Source organism: Leucopleurus acutus, assembly GCF_964270905.1.
Source record: "Leucopleurus acutus genome assembly, chromosome: 9".
Taxonomy (NCBI): domain Eukaryota; kingdom Metazoa; phylum Chordata; class Mammalia; order Artiodactyla; family Delphinidae; genus Leucopleurus; species Leucopleurus acutus.
Window position 1 is genome coordinate 9,739,798 of NC_139144.1, and position 18,870 is coordinate 9,758,667.

General features: G+C 45.9%; 1 protein-coding gene across 2 annotated transcripts in view; it reads left to right on the top strand.

The window, feature by feature from the left end:
• EGFR (epidermal growth factor receptor) overlaps window positions 1-18,870 on the top strand; it is a 190,014-nt gene that overhangs the window by 113,125 nt on the left and 58,019 nt on the right. For both annotated transcript variants that reach the window (XM_082846492.1, XM_082846493.1), the window contains exons 2-3: window positions 17,428-17,579; window positions 18,679-18,862. In XM_082846492.1, coding sequence (XP_082702618.1) covers window positions 17,428-17,579; window positions 18,679-18,862 — 336 coding nt within the window. The remainder of the gene's footprint in view (window positions 1-17,427; window positions 17,580-18,678; window positions 18,863-18,870) is intronic.

The window sequence follows — 18,870 nt, forward strand, 5'->3', positions numbered from 1 at the left end:
GAAAGGCCTCTTCTGTGCTTCTATAACAAGCTCTCCCCAGTTCTGTGGATTCACACTCTTAACACCTGTCGGGGTTGCCCGTGACCCTGCCACCGTGCTAGTGTCGGGCATGGAAAGCTCGTGCAGGGGCATCTCCTAGAGACCTTGTTAAGATTCTGATTAACATTCTGATTCTGCGAGTCTGCGATGGGCCCAGGACTCTTCATTTCTAACGGGCTCTCCCAGGCGAGGCCAGCGTTGCCGGTCTGCAGACCCCACTCTGCGTCTTGAGGCTCTCTAGACTGTTCTGCAGCTGCCTAACTGGTCTCCCCACACTGCTCTGGAGACCTTCTCCGCGGGGCAGTAAGGCCTTTTGTTTAAGTTAGAAGAGGGAGATTATTTAATTTTACGAAGGTGCGACACGGCACAGAGAAAAATAATTCTTGTGCACCGTAGAAACCACATGCTTGTGTAGCACGGGAACTCTACTCAATGTTCTGTGGTGACCTAAGTGGGAAGCAAATCCAAAAAAGAGGGGATCTGTGTATACGTGTTGCTGACTCACTTCGCTGTACAGCAGAAACTAACACAACATTGTAAAGCAACTATACCCCAATTAAAAAAAAAAAAAAAGGATATGGTAGTCTTTAAAAAATAATAACGGCTTTCCTCTTTATAAGAAAAACCCGCAACGTTTGAAAATTACAAGCTCTTGATATCCCACTTAGAGGTGAAGAGTCCCCTGTCACCAGGGCACTGCCAGAAGCCAGGCTCATGACCACCAGCACTGGGCTGCAGCCTAGGGCTTTGGCTTTTCCGACAGCTGACACATTCTAAGGATGACAGTTCCTGCCAGACTTCTGCCCTACAGCTTGTGCTTCTGAAAAAGTAATGTCATTAAACTTCTTGTTTTGGGAAAAGTGGAAACTCACATGTTGTGAGAACTGGCACGGAGAAGCCCAGTGCAACCTTTTATGTCGTTTCCCCAGTGGAGCATCTTGCAACACCAGGATGTTGGCACAGAACATCCCCTCCCACAGGACCTCGTACGGACACGCCCCCTTCGGGGCACCATCTAGGTCCTGCTCCAAAAAGCAGCGGGTTTTTCTTTTTTTAACATCTTTATTGGAGTATAATAGCTTTGCATTGTTGTGTTAGTTGCTGCTGTATAACAACGTGAATTAGCTCTACATGTACATACATCCCCGTATCCCCTCCCTCTTGCATCTCCCTCCCACCCTCCCCATCCCACCCCTCTAGGTGGTCACAAAGCACCGAGCTGATCTCCCACTGCAGGTAGTTTTTAAACACAAATCTGAGCGTGTTCCTCCTTGTTTGAAACCTGTCGGTGGCTTCTCATCCCTTTAAAGTGGAATGGAAAGTCCTCAGCAGCAAGCCCTTCGGCGGCCCCCCTGCCTCCCCTTTCGCTGCTCTCTGGGCTGCATCTCTGCTAGGCTCATGTCCTGCCAGGGAGCCTTCCACAATCGCAGCTCCTCCTACGAGAAAGCTCCCCAAGCCCTTCCCCACACTTGGCCAAGCTCCTCTTGTCCTTAAGAGCTCAGCTAAATGGCCGAGAGCTCAGGGAATCCTGCCAGGGCCGCTCTGACTGCGTCAGGGTCGACCCTCTACACCCACTTGCAGCCACGCTGCAGCACCAAACTGATCCGTGATTTGGTGGCTGTCTGTCTGTCTCCCCACTGGAGCGCAGGCTTCACGAGGCAGGAACGGTGTCAGACCTATCTCAGCCGTGTGCCCGGACCTCACGTGTGCCTGACACACACTGATGCTACAGTGACAGCGCTGGTGACAATGATAACAGCGATGGCCTCCGTGAGCAGACACGGTCTTGCAGATGTTAACAATTTCGTCCTCACACCGACCCCAAGAGGGTGGCACTTTTACCCCCATTTTACAGAGAAGGGAAAGCGAGGCTGAGCCAGAAATAATTTGCCTGGGGTGACCCCACTGGTCCCCTCAGAGCTGGCTCAAAGGCAGGCATCGGAGCTGGAATCCTTGCGCTCAGACAGGAGCATTCACCACAGGCAGCCTCTGCGCTGGTCCCTACACACGGCGGTCGGGTGTCCAGTGGGCATCTGCCGTACAAACGCTGAAGGGAAGCGGTCCCCGCGCTGCCCTCGCTAAGCGGGGTGCAGTCACAAGGGGCTTTCATCCTAGTGGGCTAGATTCTCAGTAGTTTCCTTATTAGGTTGATTTTCTTTAGTAGCTTAAGTATTAGGTAGAGATGAATTAGAAAGTTGAAATTAATTGCAAGTGCGAAGTATAATGCATTTTGTAAATGTAATTCTCTTTGTAAGTGGATGAGGGTATAATGAATATGACATTCATTATATGAAAAGTATTGTGGGATTTGGGGTATAAAATTGACTTAGGAATTGTCCTGTGAAACAGCCACAAACATCCAGTAATACCCAAACACCCCCTTTTAACCTCAAATCAACACTAAATAAGAAGTGACTAGACTTAAGGTGGGGGGTAGTGCATGTGTATTTCTAGTGGTAAAAACCATTCACCAGTGAAAATTAAATTATTATCTAGTTAATAAGAGTTCCCCTGTCCCTTAGCACATTAATACTTGCTCCCAATTGCTATTTATTATTTTTGGTTTTGTATGTCTTTTGCTAATTGAGCTAGCATTTGATGAATGGCTAGGTTCTGCTACCCCAACTTTTGGACTGTTTCCCGCATAAAAATTACAATTCCAGATAATCATGCCACAAAGATCTGGGTCTCATTAGGAGGGAGGGATGCTGGGAGGTGGCCCAGTCTGGCCTCCCCCAAACCAAAGAGCCATGGCCTTCTCTCGTCGTCCTACAAACGATTCAAATTTTTCAGTAATTCTAAACCCTGATGTGTTCTTTCCATGCAAGGAAGTGTTACAGCATTTTCCAAAGGGGGAGGGTCTCTATCCCTGCTCCTTTACCCTCTCATTCCCGCCCCCTCACCAACACCCACACAACATCTGTAGTTCCTAAACGAAAAGCACAAATTATTGTAAAACTTAACTGAGCCTACAAAGAAATGTTTGTGTAGGAAACTTTCTCGGCTTCAAGGAGAAAAGTCTGGTTTGCATGGCCATTCCACAGGGTAGAAATGGGTTCACTGGAGGCATTCCTGCAGCCCCACTGGGTAACCCCTTCTGCTGCCACCAGCCCCTTTCTGCAGATTGGACCACGTGCCAGGTTAAACAGCTTCATGATGAGTCCTCAAACCATAAGGCGCACACGTACAGTTTTTCGCTTCTCTGGTTACTGGCCTCAATAACCAGAGAGTCAGCTGAAAAAGCAAAAGATAAACAAACCCGAAAAGTACTTCAGGTTACAGATTACCAACTTACTGAAATGGGTCCATTGCACCTAGGCCCCCCCGGCCGTTTGAAAGACCTTGGACGCCATCCTCACACAGCGCCGGCCTCGCAGGGACCTGCAGGGCCCCAGGTTGCCAGGAATGACTTGATGTCTGTCAGCATGTTCTGTCGGATTGAATGGGGCAGCCCGAGAATCGGGGCTGGCACGAGGACAAATAAAAAGCTTTCCCGTCTCCTGGAGTGAATGGTTGAGCCCGGACTTGGTACTTGGACGCAGAGTGCGGGTCAGCAGCTTCCACGTGCGGAGGTTTTCCAGACCCAGGTACTTTGCTCCAGCCCCGTCACCCCACTGCTCTCCCTTAACGACCAGGAGTGACCTAGAGTCACAAGCAAACAGGCGGAGGCCGTCTTGCTGAAGCCTTGTAACTTCACTTACAGTACCTGCATTTTGCAAGACACTAACAGTGATCAAAAGCAGCATATGTGGCTCCAGGAGATGAGTCTCCGATTTTCCCCAAGGGGAAAAAATGCAAATAGTTTCCCACTGAGAGATGAGGAAACCCCACTCCAGGATTCTTCGGCCTAGAATTATCTTCATGGTGGAGCAGTTTCACCTTGGTCATTGAGCTTCAATGAAGGCTATTTTAGAAAGCTGAGCAAGGGAGAGAATCTTCTGTGGGTAAGAGAAAAGCAGAAGAGAGAAGTTGGAGGTAGGAATTGTTTCAAAAGAAGATACGAAGTGTGTTTTGTGAATCCCCTGTGTGAGTTATTTTTATGTATTCCCTTGGGTAATCATGAATAATGCAGCAAAGAGGGCAATGATAAGTTTTCTTGTCTGTTATTCTAACAGACCATGTGTTTGGAAGACATCACTCTGGTTAAATCCCAACTACATTCAGTCAGAAAGTGGGCTTTCAACAACAGAATTCTGTACCTGCAGTCAGGAGCAAATCCAATTCCATTAGGCCAGGAGGATGTAATAGAAACTAAAACCTAAGAGAGACCCAAGCAAGGAAAACGACTTCCTCATCCAAGCCTGAGAGGAATTTACGGTCAGCCCTACTATTAATAGATGCAGTGGAGATTCCATTTTCATTGCCCAACTGCCATTTTAGTTATTAAACTTAAAGGAGTGAGGCAAGTCTGCTGAAAACTCATATATGATGTTAGTACAGATAGTAGTTTAGCAATATTTAGTCAGCCCTTATTGCTTGCGGAATTTCTCAGCGCAATACGCTAAAAGGGAAGCCAAAGGAAACAGCATGTTTGCTGTCGTTCTCGGGTGACATATTATTCTTTAAAGAGACAGGATGTGCTGTGAAACAACGGAACGCTTCACCACCCAAGTACGAGCAAGTGCACATCCACAGAGGCAGCCGGGGCTGAGGGACCAGGACAGGAGGAGAAGCTGATGGGGAAGCCTCTCTGGAGGGTGTAGCTGTGAAGGGAGACCACACACGTGGAATTCCCAAGAGCACTTGGGAGGTGGAGTCAGGGTGGGGAAAGCACTGCGGTGAGAACAGCAGTGAGAGGCTACTGTTGTCTTCAGTATCTGCAGGGCCAGTTGCATCTGTGTTAAGTCAGAGGCAATTATCATGGGTCTAGCTTCAGATCAGTGTCAGGACTAATTCTGGGATAGAGTTGTAAGTCAGGAGTGGGCTGCTACGCAAACTCTCTTAGCAAGATTAAAACTCTTAGTCACTCAGAAAGACCAGCAGGACTTGATAACCATTTGTGGTGAATAGGGAAGAAGCCAGGGTTCCTGGATATGGAGTTCTTATGGATGTCCAGTTCTTTTTTTTTTAACATCTTTATTGGAGTACAGTTGCTTTACAATGGTGTGTTAGTTTCTGCTGTACAACAAAGTGAATCAGGGCTTCCCTGGTGGAGCAGTGGTTAAGAATCCACCTGCCAATGCAGGGGACACGGGTTCAAGCCCTGGTCCAGGAAGATCCCACATGTCGCGGAGCAACTAAGCAACAAGAGAAGCCACCGCAACAAAGAGTAGCCCCCGCTCGCCACAAATACAGAAAGCCCGTGCGCAGCAACAAAGACCCAACTCAGCCAAAAATAAATAAATTTATTTAAAAAAAAAAAAGTGAATCAGCTCTACGTATACATGTATCCCCATATCCCCTCCCTCTTGCTGATGTCCAGTTCTAAGAGTAGATGACGTAGCTTTGCACAGAACCGTAACCTCACCGCCCCAAACACATAAATGACAGCTTCCAGCCCCGCACTTCCTTATACGTTCTTAGTACCGTATATCTTCATTTCCTCTATTTAGCTGAGGATAAAATAGGAAGGGCTTAACCCTAAGAAAACCCTTCTGGAGTTTGGCCTTGGAGCAAAATGACTCACTTTAACCAGGTTTATCTTCTAGAAAGTACAGAATAAAGGGAATTCTAATCACGTGCTTCCCCACCTTCTGTCAGGCCTTCCTCTAAAACAGAGATTGGCAAAGTACAGCCCAGGGGCCAAATCCAGCTGCTGCCTGTTTTGCAAATAAAGTTTTATTGGCGCACGGTGGGGCCTGGCTGGCATTGCTTGTTGTCTGTGGCTGTCACAGCAGGGTTGAGTGTTGGGACAGAGGCCCTGTCATCTGCAAACCCAGAAATATTTACTCTGGGTGTTTTCAGAAAAAGTTTGCCAGCCCCTGCTCTGGACCAGCATACAGGATGCTTCAGACTGTGTTTTCTGGACTCAGACCTGCAGGGTGAGAGGCAGCTCTGGTTGGCATCACTCGTTCATGCATTTTTCCAGGCACGTGACCCATCTAATAGCAGATGCTTCTGTAGGAAAACTATTACCTTGAATTGCTAGCTCCTCGTGGAGAGCTCATATGTTCTAGAAACAGTAGTATCTGAGCAAAATCAGGATTCTTCTGTGGCAGAAAGTTGGCTCCGGCTTCTTCTGAGTTAACTTAGAAGTTTTTAGTGATTTCTGAGTCAGTATTTCCTAGTCACTGAGCCCAGGAATTAGGGTGGGCTTTGGGTCACACTGCAAACCAAGGAAAGAGAGGCTGCGGGCCTCCCCCACTGGGACCATTTTAAAATGAAACTTAAAAGGAATATTTAAATTAAGTAGGAGTAAGTGAAAAAAATGGTTCATTTTAAAACAAGCGTTAATTGAAAACATGTGCATACACACAGCACACAAATCCAACCGCACTTACAAAACCACCACAAAGGGTCAGGCGAGGCTCTCTTCTAAATGAAAAATAACAACAGCAGAGAATGTTCTGAGCAGAAAGCTGGAGCCCTCCTCAGGGAGTTCTTCTAAAAGGCGCACAGTAGGTGTGGCCTCCTCAGCCTTAAGTGCCGGCACAGACCCCCTGGTCAGATACGGGCCCAGATGCCCCCGCTTTCAAGCCCTGGGCTCGTCCCCGTGGCCGGTTAGCTGTGGTCAGTGTCAACTGCCCCTTGCCTCAGTACAGGAGCCACGGCTGCCCACCAGGCCACAGACGGCCACGTGAGCAGAAGGCGGAGGGGTCAGCCTCTGGGAGCGCTTGGAAGGAAGGAAGCAATTCATTGGACTGGACCCAGTCCAGATTTAACTCAGATTCGAGTCGTAGTAATATTTACTGAGTCTACCACGTGTCACTGCATCCTCCCAAGAGTCCCTATTTTATAGGTGAAGAAAAGGAGCCTCAATGTGATGGAGAAGTGACCTCCGTAGTGGTGGGACCAGAGTTCTCATCCAGTCCCTGTGGCTCCAGGGCCGTTGGTCATTGACAAGTCATTGTAAAAGTCGGTGGGGGTTGGGGGGCGGTTGACTTGCCCCTTTTCTGACTTTTCAAATCCTTTATGACCTGAGTAGGAAAGCACTGGTTCAAATAGTTGTGCTGAGGACCCGACATGTTTCAGTAACTTTAAAAAACAGGCAAGCGGCAGACTCTGCTCGTGGGTGAAATCAAGCCCATCGTCTTTTTAGGGAGATTACTTTTCTCCTTTCACCGCTTCTGATTTGTTCCCAGCAGCAAAAAGGATACGATGACTCCCCCGCAGAGAGCAATTCCAACCTGAAGCAGCACAGTGCAAGTTCAGACTAGAGAAGTGACTTAGAAATCTCGGCCGTGTTAGCTTTGTCCCCTCCACACGCGCCCCCCCAATCCACCCTTTCCCAAGCAGCACCCCCGTAGACCGGCCTCCTTCTGCACCTCTGCTTCCTTTCCGTGATCCCCGTTCCTGTAGGTTCCCCCGCAGGAGTGTCAGAGGTCCTCTGGGACCTCCTGCGTATCGTCTCCTCTGGGCTTTCCTGCGGTTCTGCAAAGGCCGCCTTTGGAAGTCTTCACACAGCAAAGGCCGGGCGGATCCCAGACGCCACGGGGCAGCTGAGGAACTAGACCTAGCCTTACCGTGGCCCGTGCTGCCCAGGGAGCACAGCGGGCGGTGCTGGGAGCATCTCGGTTTTCAGAAGAAAACACTGTTGTCATGGCCTCTCCCGGTGTCTTAGTGATTACTCCCTTCTTTGGATTTTCGTTGTCGTCATTTGCTTTGGGTTTTCGTTTTTTGTTTTTTGTTGTGGTGGGGGGTTTGGGTTTGGGTTTTTTTCTAATGCTCATGAGTAAACCAGCTTAAATGTGTGCATGTTTAGAGAGATGACCTTGAAACACAGTTGTGCCCTAGAGACTGATTTCTTTAAAACATGAGTAATAATAGATGAAAAAATTTAAAAGGACATTCAGACCATCTTGGGGTGGAGGGTAGGCACGCACAGCCGCATAGAACCCAAACACAGTGCTTCTGCAGAGAAATACTTGCCGGAAAGGTCCTTACCCCCCATTCTGGATTGGAAACCTTTCCTTGCAAATTACAAATCTTTTCCAGAATTTCCTTCAATAAGAAGAATGCATGGAGAAGTGATTCGTAGAGATAACTGTAAAGAACCCAGGAAGGATCACTTGTATCCCCAGGTGGCCCAGAGGAGGGGAATGCAGCGGGGGAAGGAGGAATGGAAGAAACCTTATTTTCTTCGTGTAGCAGATTGTGTGACTGGGTACGTGAAGTACCAAGCCCAGCACCTGGCCCGTGTAGGCAGCCTGCTCTGTACTGGGAACGTGGGGTAGCGTGGCTTCATTTGCTTGACGGTGAGAAACGCGAGGACCGTTCCCGGGTAGCTCACGGCTGGCGACTTCTCTTGTCGACCTGGGTTCCTTCAGCGGCTCTGCACCGCTTGGCTGTGGGATGTCCTGTGATTCTTTCATAGGTAAAGTCATCTCCCCAGAGGACTAACGCATTTCTTCACGGCAGTGAGCACTTCGAATTCATTCCTGGCAACTGTTATAGAACCATTTTATTAAATATGAGATAGGTTTTAGTTGAAGAAGTGAATGATCAGAAAAACAAACAGCCCTCGTGGTCCTGGTGCAGACCACAGAGCAGGAGGGAACCAACCCTCACTCGGTGGCCAGCGACACCCAAGGTGATGGCTCCCCAGGCCAGGGCGCTCCTAGGCCAGGCTGGGATGAGTTCCAGGGGGACAGCTCCCACTGCGGGGCGTGTTACCCAGCCTTTGTCATTAGAGGGAGTCATGCAGGCCTGAGCAGAATGGAAAGCAGAAGGGATGTGAGTTGGGTGGGGACGTGTCAGCCTTGCCCCGCCGTACCTCCGCGCCGTCTTGCTGGGAATGACACCGATTGTGAGCTCGCCACAGCCTTCCTGCTGCTTTCTGCTCACCAGGTCTCTGCTGAAGAGGGTCAGGCCGAGTCAGAGGTGAGAGGTGGTGAGGGACAGCGTGCAGTCTTAAGTCAGGCTCTGAACCGTCACGTCACGTTGTGACCCTGGTTTCAAGCAGTGGTCTTTGACACCAACCCCGTCTGGGATTTTATATTTCCCACTTCCTTAACCAGCCCTCCTCTGGGCTTTCCTCTGTGCTAACCACCCGCGTCCCCTTTTCCACCCCACCCCCTGTCCCTCTCTGCTCTTTCAAGTCTCCTGGCTTTCGGATGGGCAGACCATCCCATTCCAGTGGGTGCTTCGGCGGGGAGAGAGGAGAACTAGCCCTTCCTCGTCCAGGTGACAGGCAGGTCTCCGCGGTCGCCTTCTTGAGGAGAGCTTTGCAAACTGTCATTGCAACTGTGCAGCGTCAAGTACTAATCTTACCGTGGACTCTGTGCTGCCCCACACCGGTCGGGCTGAAGTCATCACCTGAGAACGCGCCGGGGCTCGGAAGAAATAGGTCAGAAGCACCAAAATCGCCGTGCGGGCAAAGCGTCCAAGCAGTGGTCTGGCCAGCGGACCTTTGGAGGGGAAGTGGCATTACTCACTTCAGAAGTATGCCTGTGTGCAGAGAGAGAGCCCTGAGCATGAGTAAGCAATAGTCAGTCCCCAGCCAGGAGATTAGAAAAGCAGAACCCGGGTCGGGAGGAGGCGCTTACTCACAATATATCTAGAAAGGAACAGCCAGACACACTAAATTCACTCGTGTCATATTTCCACATAGAGAGATTTTAAACCAGATCCAGCCTTCTGTCCTTTCCTCAGTGCACCCTGCCCAGCATTCAACATTCAATCAAGGAACACTCCAGTCCCGCAGAGGTCTAGTTCTATGTTACCTGATATAGATTCTGATGGATAATCTGACATGTATCGTTCATCCAGCCATGAATTTTCATTCAGTCCATGTCCATGTATTTAAAATACAGATGACCAGAGACAGAACGTGTTGCCAAGTACTCCAAAGAGATGTATTGGACTGAATGAATAAAAGATGAGTATGGCTTTCTGAAATCTTCTCCGGTCCAAACCCATTCCTGGTATTCCAGAATAGGTACAATTCATTTCTGATCCACCAGCCATTCAACTACCTATAAAAATGGAATTGATGGTCAGCCCTGTGATTCAAGATTTTTCATTTCCATTGTCAGGACCATTCTCTGGACAGCATCCTATAAAAACGAAAAGTGATATCTTTAATTTCAGAATTTTAAAGCATTCCAAATTTCCACACAACTCATCCAATTCTGTGGAGTGCATTTAAAAAAGAAATCCTGGGGGGGGTAAGTGGGGGGATAGTTTGCTGGTATCCTTGAAGACACATAGGCAGAAACAGACTGCAGTGGTTTGGCTACTGTGAAGACTGCTGTGGTGACGCCTTAGTGTCAGACATGATTTGTATTTCGAGAGCCTTGTGATTTATGAAGCGCGTTCATGTCCACGATCTTATTACTTCCCACAGCTACCCTGTCAAATGCATCAAGCTGGTCTGATTTCAACCAGCGGGAACACCGAGACCCAGAGAGTTGCGATAACTGGCTGGAGATCATCCCATAATGATACATCACAATCTTCACAATGATAGGACAGATGTTTGATGCTGTCACTGGAAACCTTCCACAATCCCTCCCGGGCCTTCCTGGGATTCATAAACATCAGTTAACTCCCAAGAAAGCGGATATAATATGCACAGGTGTCCTAACTCAGTATATTTTTTAAAAGTCATAAACTGGGCTTGGGCTTATTTTAATGGCTAGGAGGAGAATCATGAGGAAGGAAGTCAACCAGTTTGGGTATTCTGTGCCCCAACTCAAAAATAAAATAGGTGTAATTTTAAAGTCTTCTGCTTGTGAACTTAATTAGAGCTACCTGAGTTTGCAAATGTGTTGGACGTGCCGAGGCTTGGCACGTTTAGTCCAGTAGGCATATTACAATGCACGTGGCAAATTATCAAGTATTTAAGAGGACTTTCTGAGTATTACATGTGCATATTGCAAGTTGCAATGTAGATTGAAATTCAGTTTGACAACAGTCTTTGGACGCCTACAAACTGAGAACTATTTATTAGTTATGAGATCAAATATGATAAAATAAGGAACTCCTGATAAAATATAAAGTGTTGGAAAATAAAGAAAAATCTTTTTCAAAATCATAATGAGACTTTTCCCCTTCCACACAACCTTTGATTAAACACACAGTGAAAACTTAAATACTGTTTTGTATTAACGCTTACTATTCTCCCAATTATTTCATTATAACTGAACCGTAGATCTAGTTTCCTACCAACTGTTGTGTGTATTAAATAAGTTTCACAGGCTAGTCGGGTGCCGTAATCACAATTTATAACATTTTTTCTATGGGATAAACTTACTCTCTGCTCCCCAAAATGGAAAAATATATTGATAGATCAGGAAGAAAATGGAACTTGGGAACTCTTCACTTCTGTCATCATCTGAGGAGAAACCATGTGTGTGCAATGCATGGCGTTTCCCAGGGGCCGCCGTATGCAGCTGTTCTGAACAACACTGATATGCACAAGCTGCAGCTTACTCACCTTTCTAACACTTTCTATATATAGTACTTCATTCAGTTATTTCTAATTTTTTTTTTTTTTTTTTTTTTGCGTTACGCAGACCTCTCACTGTTGTGGCCTCTCCCGTTGTGGAGCACAGGCTCCGGACGCGCAGGCTCAGCGGCCGTGGCGCACGGGCCCAGCCGCTCCACGGCATGTGGGATCTTCCCGGACCGGGGCACGAACCCGCATCCCCTGCATCGGCAGGTGGACTCTCAACCACTGCGCCACCATGGAAGCCCCTACTTCTAATATTTAAACCGCTTTCATAAAGCCGTTTAACATGCAAAACTTTGAAAATCATTTCTCCATTTTTATGAAGTGTATTTTATTATAAATGTCCTTCTTTTGGCCTTGTTCAACACAGATTTTTGTAAGTTATCTCCTCGATAATGTTTTATTATAAAGAACTATATGGTCACTAGAGAAAATTTGAAAAATGGAGAAACTGTAAGGAGGAAATAAGAAAAACCCAGAATCCCACTATTCATAAAAGACTGTTGTTAACAGCGTTTGGTGTATTTTCCTCCTGTCATATTTCTGTGCATTTTTGAATAGTTAAAATGTATATACATGCACATTTTGAAATTGCCACCATAATACAGTTTCAATAAGGCAAAAGAAATGATAAATCCTGATACGATGAAACCTCTAGCAAACTCGGAGTATCTTTTCCTTATTTATTTTTAAATCCATTATGTAAATATCTTATTTGAGATTTCCTTAAACCTTTTCAGGATGAAAGTGGGCAAAATCTTCCTCTGGCTTTTAAAGCTTAATCAAATATGTTACCTAGCCTAGAAAGATTTTACGATAACCCTCCAGAAAGTTGTGAGGACTGGCAGTCTTCTGAGACATCCTGCGTCCTCCTCCACCACCACCAGACACACAGAAACAGGAGAGGCAGAGGGACCCGTGTCAAGTCATCCAGGACTTTGGTCACGTGGCCACCATTGACCCATTGCTTCCACGTCTAAAATGTAAATGCAACATGTGTATTCACATCCCAGCAGTCAGTCCAACGAGATATATCTGTACATATTCCACCTCTCCCCATTCTGTGTGTGTATTTGCATAAACAAATACTAATTTTAAGTAGTGATAAATGCTAAGAAGAAAAATCAGGAAAATGTGGTAGAATGCAATGGTGGGGACTTAAGCTATTCTGGTTCCAGACAGGCTTTTCTGAAGGGATGTCATGTCCATTGAGTTGGAATCTCAGTGATAAAAAGGGAGACAAAGATGCAAAGAGCTGGGGAGAAAGGGAAGAGCATTCCAAGCAGATGGAACAGACCTGAAGGGAGCAGGAACCTGGCGCCAGGGAGAAATGGGGGCAGGGAGGTGTGTCGGGGGAGAACATACGTGGCTGGGCCGGTGGACGGGGGAGGGAGCCTGAGAGGATGTGGGGAGGCCGCGGGCAGGGGCCCGTCCCGTGTTCTGATGATACTGGGAAACCTGGATCGTTCAAACCAAGAGCAGTGCAATGTGATTTCTGCTTCAAAATGAGGTGCTCTGTGGAAAACGGGGTAACAGTAAAAACAGACAACTTCGGAGAAGGGGATAGATTGGCAACAGTCCAGTGACTTTGGTTGCCGTTGAAGTGTAGAGAAAACAAATTAAAACAATTATGAGTTTACTTAGGCAATTCCACAAGCGTCTAAGTGGATTTGGAGAAATCTGGAGAAACCTGTTTTCGTGTTGTGTCTTAATCAGCCATACACATTTGCCCGGGCTTGTGGGCAAAGGGAAGGGCCCACTCCCACACTGACACAGGAAAGCCACAGGCTCTCCCCCTCACATCAGGGGTATCTCAAGACTTAAAGGAGGCAGATTGTTTTATTTTCAGTTAAGATGATTTGGGGGGTTCTTGAGAAAAAGAACAGTCTGACTCTGGATCAGCTCTCAGTGTCCGAGTGTAATACGCAGATAACTTCCCGTAAGACTCCCTGGAAGCCACGTGAAGCCAGGCACCAGGATGAATCTCAGAAACGCCTGCTGTGCAGGGGACCTGACACCAAAGGACGGTGCAGCGTGATTCCAGGAGAACGAGGTCCCCAAAGAGGCAGAACTATTCTAAGTGAAACCAGATCACGTGTGTGGTGTCTGGGGCAGGGATTGTCGGGGCGGGGCTGTGAGGGAGCTCCTAGGGTAACCGTGATGTTCCAGGGGTAACAGGTTACACGGGTGCATGCATTTGTTGAAACTCATCAGTGCTACACTTAAGACTGATTATCTCACTGTTTGTGATATTACCTCGACAACAGCTGTCCACTCATGTTGAACCGTAACCAGTGGCATGTCAGGGTGAAGGGTACCGACATCTGTACCTTACTTTAAAATGCATCAAAAAAATAAGATGGATAGCTACGTGATAAAGTAAACGTAGTAAAATGCTGCTTTAAGGATGTTCACAGTACAATTCTTTTAGCTCTTCTGTCCGTTTATGAATCGTCGTAATAAACTGTGAAGGTGAAAAGCTAAGTGCTTTGCGGGGCCCTACTGTTCTTGGTTCAGTAGGATTTGTCTTCACATTTGCAGGAGGGAGAGCAAATCCCTAGTATGCTGTACGGAGCTTGACACAAACACTTTTAATTGTCTGGTTTTCAACTTCATAGCCCTAAGGTCATATTAAATTTCTATTTGAATCAATAGCTTAAATATGCCTAAATGCATATTTTAATGAAGTTCTTAAAGTACAATGTATTTCTTTTTCTTTCTTCTTATGATTGGATAAATATTCTTCAGACAAAGAATAAAGTAGCTCTGTTTAATGCCCAGTATTTGAGTAAGCCAATGGGCAGATTCAAACATGCCCAGTTCAGACAGCACCTTAGGACAAGGACACGTCCACAGGGGCCCCCAACGTCTGTCCAGAGGCACCTCATGTCAAACAACTGTCACAGTTCCCAGTAGTTAGCTGTAGCAAAAGAAAGTTGAAGCGTTTGTGTTCATTCCGTCCTCAGAACCATTCTGGGAGGCCAGAATTGTTTTCACCAAGTCAGTACTTCAGGAAAGCGTGGCGTAGAGCTCGGGGAAGTCGTTCAGTGTTGCATAAGGATGAAGGGCTGACCAAGAAACTTTCTCCTGGCTGAGCTAAGGGCTCTCACTCTTGCAGTTTTGTCTTAAATCTGCCTCACTAGTTAGTGATTTTTACTTTTTAATATGACTGATTCAGTATTCTCACACTGAAATTTTCTCACTGCTTTATATTACGTAACATGAGATATTTGGTATAAAGGCGGAACCAAGATTATACTTTGTTCAGTCAAGAAACCTAGGCCAGGCCATTCCCATCCTCACCCTAGATTTGCCGTCTCCTTCTGGGCACATGACAGGGGAAGCCTCAGAAGAAACAGCCTTGTAAAATTTTCTTTTGATACTTTAGTAATTAACCCCAGAACAGAACTCAAGATGGACTTGCCTTACGCTGAATCAAATAGGTGTCAACTGCTTTTTCTCAAGGATAAACATGTTGGACAGTTGGACAATTTTTTGCCATTATCAAAAAATAAATCAACATCTTGCCTGACAGTTTAGGTCTATTTCCTCAAAATAGGTTTTCCAAAGTGGAACATCATGACATGGAATTTAAGCATATTTATTTGTTTACACAGGTTGTCCAGTTGCTTCTCAGAATGTTTTACAAATTAACCTTCCTATCAATAATGTGTAATGTTGCTATTATCTTCCAGATACAGGATCTTTTATGAATGTAAAAGTAATTCATACTAATTGTAAACAGTGAAGGGTCATGGTAGGTATTCATCAAATAAATACTCATTCAGCACTTTTTGAATGAGTGAATGACAACACAATTACAGTCTTCTTGCAATTATTTTCTTCTATAACAGGCTAACCTGACATGGCATGTTTTCCTTTTCTACGGATGAAAGTCACTTTTGCGTGATTTAATAATAAAAATTCTTTGGTTCAGCGAAGAGAAATTTACAAGCTAGTACCCCGATCCTTTAAAATGAAAGTAGATGGGATTGTTTTCATCCTTCTGTGTACAGAAGAAACGCTTCAGAAATGCGCTCCAACACCCAGTTCTAGTCAATACTGGTCACCTGGCTGGTGTGAAGGGCATGATGGTTACTTGGGGCTCCCTAGACCAGAGCTGACCAGTTAGGCTGAAATTTAGAGACCACGGTCTGTCAGCTGGAAGGCAGCTTCTGTTCCAAGGTGTGCCGACAGAAAGGTCACCCTTTATCGTCAAAACCCTGTACCTCCGTTGGTGGTGGCATCTTTAAGGTCCTTAGAATTGGGAAATCAGTCTGGCCCCATCCACGTGCATTGCAGCCAACTGTGTACAGCGGTTCCAACTTGAGGTTCCCGTCAGAGCGGTCCACACTCCTGGGGGAAAGCAGCCAGAGGTGTTGGGTCCATCCCGTGTTATGGTTGGAAGAGTGATGGAATCACTGTGCCCTGGAGCCACTGCCGGGGGGCTCTGTCTTGTGGGCCATCGCAGTTCCCGTGTGAACGTTCTCTCTGCCACCAGATTTGCATGAGACCACAGAAGGGGAAAAGAGGGAAATCTCCACACAGTTAAAGAGGAAGTAAGGGTTGCTTCATATTTACTGTTGGTGTAAATGCTTTGCATTGATTGTGTGGTATCTGAACATGTGCTCGCTGCCGTGGCACTAAAATGCAAGAGCGGACGGTGATGCTCTTCGGAACACTTCTGTGGGGAGGGGACAAAGGACCCATCAAAGAGGAATGAAGACTTGAGGAGAGTTCCTGAAGGGAGTCCCTGCGTATTGACTCTGGCCTTGGTGTTGTTCTCAACCACCTGCTTGCAGGTTGCATCCGTGGAAGAGCCTGGCCTGGTCTGAATCTAACTTCCAAAGCCAGGGGCCATATTTCTTCACTTACGATAATTTGGGTTCAAAGTACAGTCCCTTAACAGCTCCCTGCTTCAAAAGGCCCGAACCTCTTTGTTTTCTTATGCTTGCCTGTACATGTTGTTCAAAGAGCTAGGTTTATAAACATGGCTTTATTATAATCCTCTCCTTTGCTTTTAAAGATAGACTACCAAACGTATTTTCATAGTCTAACTTTGTCCCCTAATTTAAAATGTTTTCCTATATTAAGTTTGATACCTGAAAACGTCAGGGAGTTAACCGTGCCAAGGCCACATCCCGGCAGGGGATGCAAAACCCTTGTACCTGCGCCTGGGTGGGTGGGCTCCTTGGAGTGTAGGCAAACACAAAGGCGTGTTGGTTTCTTAGTAGCTGAGTGTGTTTTTTAAATATATGTTTTCATGTCGTCATTTTCTAAATGTTATATAATATTTGATTTTATTCTTTGGTGCGTTCGTTTAGAATATTTTTCATCTCCAGCCAGTGGGTTTCAATTTACACTCTTGTCATTGATTTTAGGTTGTACAATGTTATGGTCAGAAAATATGTTTGTAAATATTCTTTGAGCACGCAATAATGTGACATGCAATTTTTTGCAAAGTAAGAAGTTCATTATATAGTTGTTAACTCATCATTGTAATGCTGAGTTGCATATTATATTTTTTGTTTACTAAAGCTCTTATAGACTGTTTTATCTTAAAGATTTTCACAGAATTCCCATCTATTTCCCCTTGAACTTTTAACAGTTTTAAACAATTCCACGCATTATAGAGATGAACTAGTCCTTATTATGAACTGCACCTTATATAAACTTTTAAGCATTTTTTGTCACATTTGTCCTGAGTGGCCTTCGATCAGAATATGTCGTAAGTCACTGAAGTGTGCAGTTAGTTGAAGATTCCGAATATCGTTTTACTTCAGTTTTGCTCTTCTACTTGGCGTTTCATGTGATACCTTTTTTCCTCTTGCTTCCAGTTTGCCAAGGGACAAGTAACAAGCTCACCCAGTTGGGCACTTTTGAAGACCACTTTCTCAGCCTCCAGAGGATGTTCAATAACTGTGAGGTGGTCCTTGGGAATTTGGAAATTACCTACATGCAAAGTAGTTACAACCTTTCTTTCCTAAAGGTCAGTTCAATGAATTTGATTCTTACCCAAATATAGTAGAAGTAAATATAAGTAGATAAAGGCCTTGGCAGAATTTAACTGGCAGTGTATTTACTTTTGCTGTGGCAATTATAAGTCCTAGGGACCTACACTTGCAAGTTTTATGAAAAGGCCACTTTACCAGCTAGTGTCAAGTTATAGCTATAAAAGAACAACAAAGAGAAACAGACTGGTCTGGCATTCCGTGATCATCGTGGACACTAATCTTTTAACCATCACTTCAACCATGGTATCCTGACATACTGGCTCTTTTAAAAAAAAAAAAAAAGGAAAAAACTCCTGCTTTGTAGCATTTGTCTATTTCCTGGGTATAAATACCCCCACCATGGTTGATTTCCAGCTACCAAGAGTTTAACAACTCATTCACAAAATTCCCAAATGTTTCACAGTAGGCTCTAACGAGCCAATGGGAATCAGCCCTGAAGGCTTCTGAGTTTGGTGTAATTGATTTGATTGGTTTTCTTCTGGGTTTGTTTGGGTTTTTTTAATAGGAAAACCTGCAAGACAGATAGAAAATAAATTAATAAAACATTTCCATTTTCATCTCAGTGTGTTGAACAGCAAGCAAAATGAAAGTCACAGCATTCCTAAGTAATACACACGGTCCTTTGTTATTGTTATCAAGCTCAAGAGGCAAAAATGCAGGAATCAGGGCTTCCCTGGTGGCGCAGTGGTTGAGAGTCCGCCTGCCGATGCAGGGGACATGGGTTCGTGCCCCGGTCCGGGAAGATCCCACATGCCGCGGAGCGGCTGGGCCCGTGAGCCATGGCCACTGAGCCTGCGCGTCCGGAGCCTGTGCTCCGCGACGGGAGAGGCCACAGCAGTGAGAGGCCTGCGTATAGTAAAAAAAAAAAAAAAAAAAAAAAAAAACCAAAAAAATGCAGGAATCATTGTAAATTCTGTCACCTCCCATGGGATCCAGTGGTAACCACCTGCATGCTTTTCATCTGTCAAACACTCCTGTTCAGCTAGGTGTCCTGGGCTCTCTGGACCCGTTTCAGATCTTGCATTTGTGAGTTCCTCAAAAGAGAAATAATATGTTTATGTTTTATCTCCTTAGACCATCCAGGAGGTTGCTGGCTATGTACTCATTGCCCTCAACACAGTGGAGACGATTCCTTTGGAAAAGCTGCAGATCATCAGAGGAAACGTGCTCTATGAAAACACCCATGCCTTAGCGGTCTTATCCAACTACGGTGCAAATAAAACGGGACTGAGGGAGTTGCCCATGAGAAACTTACAGGGTGAGAGG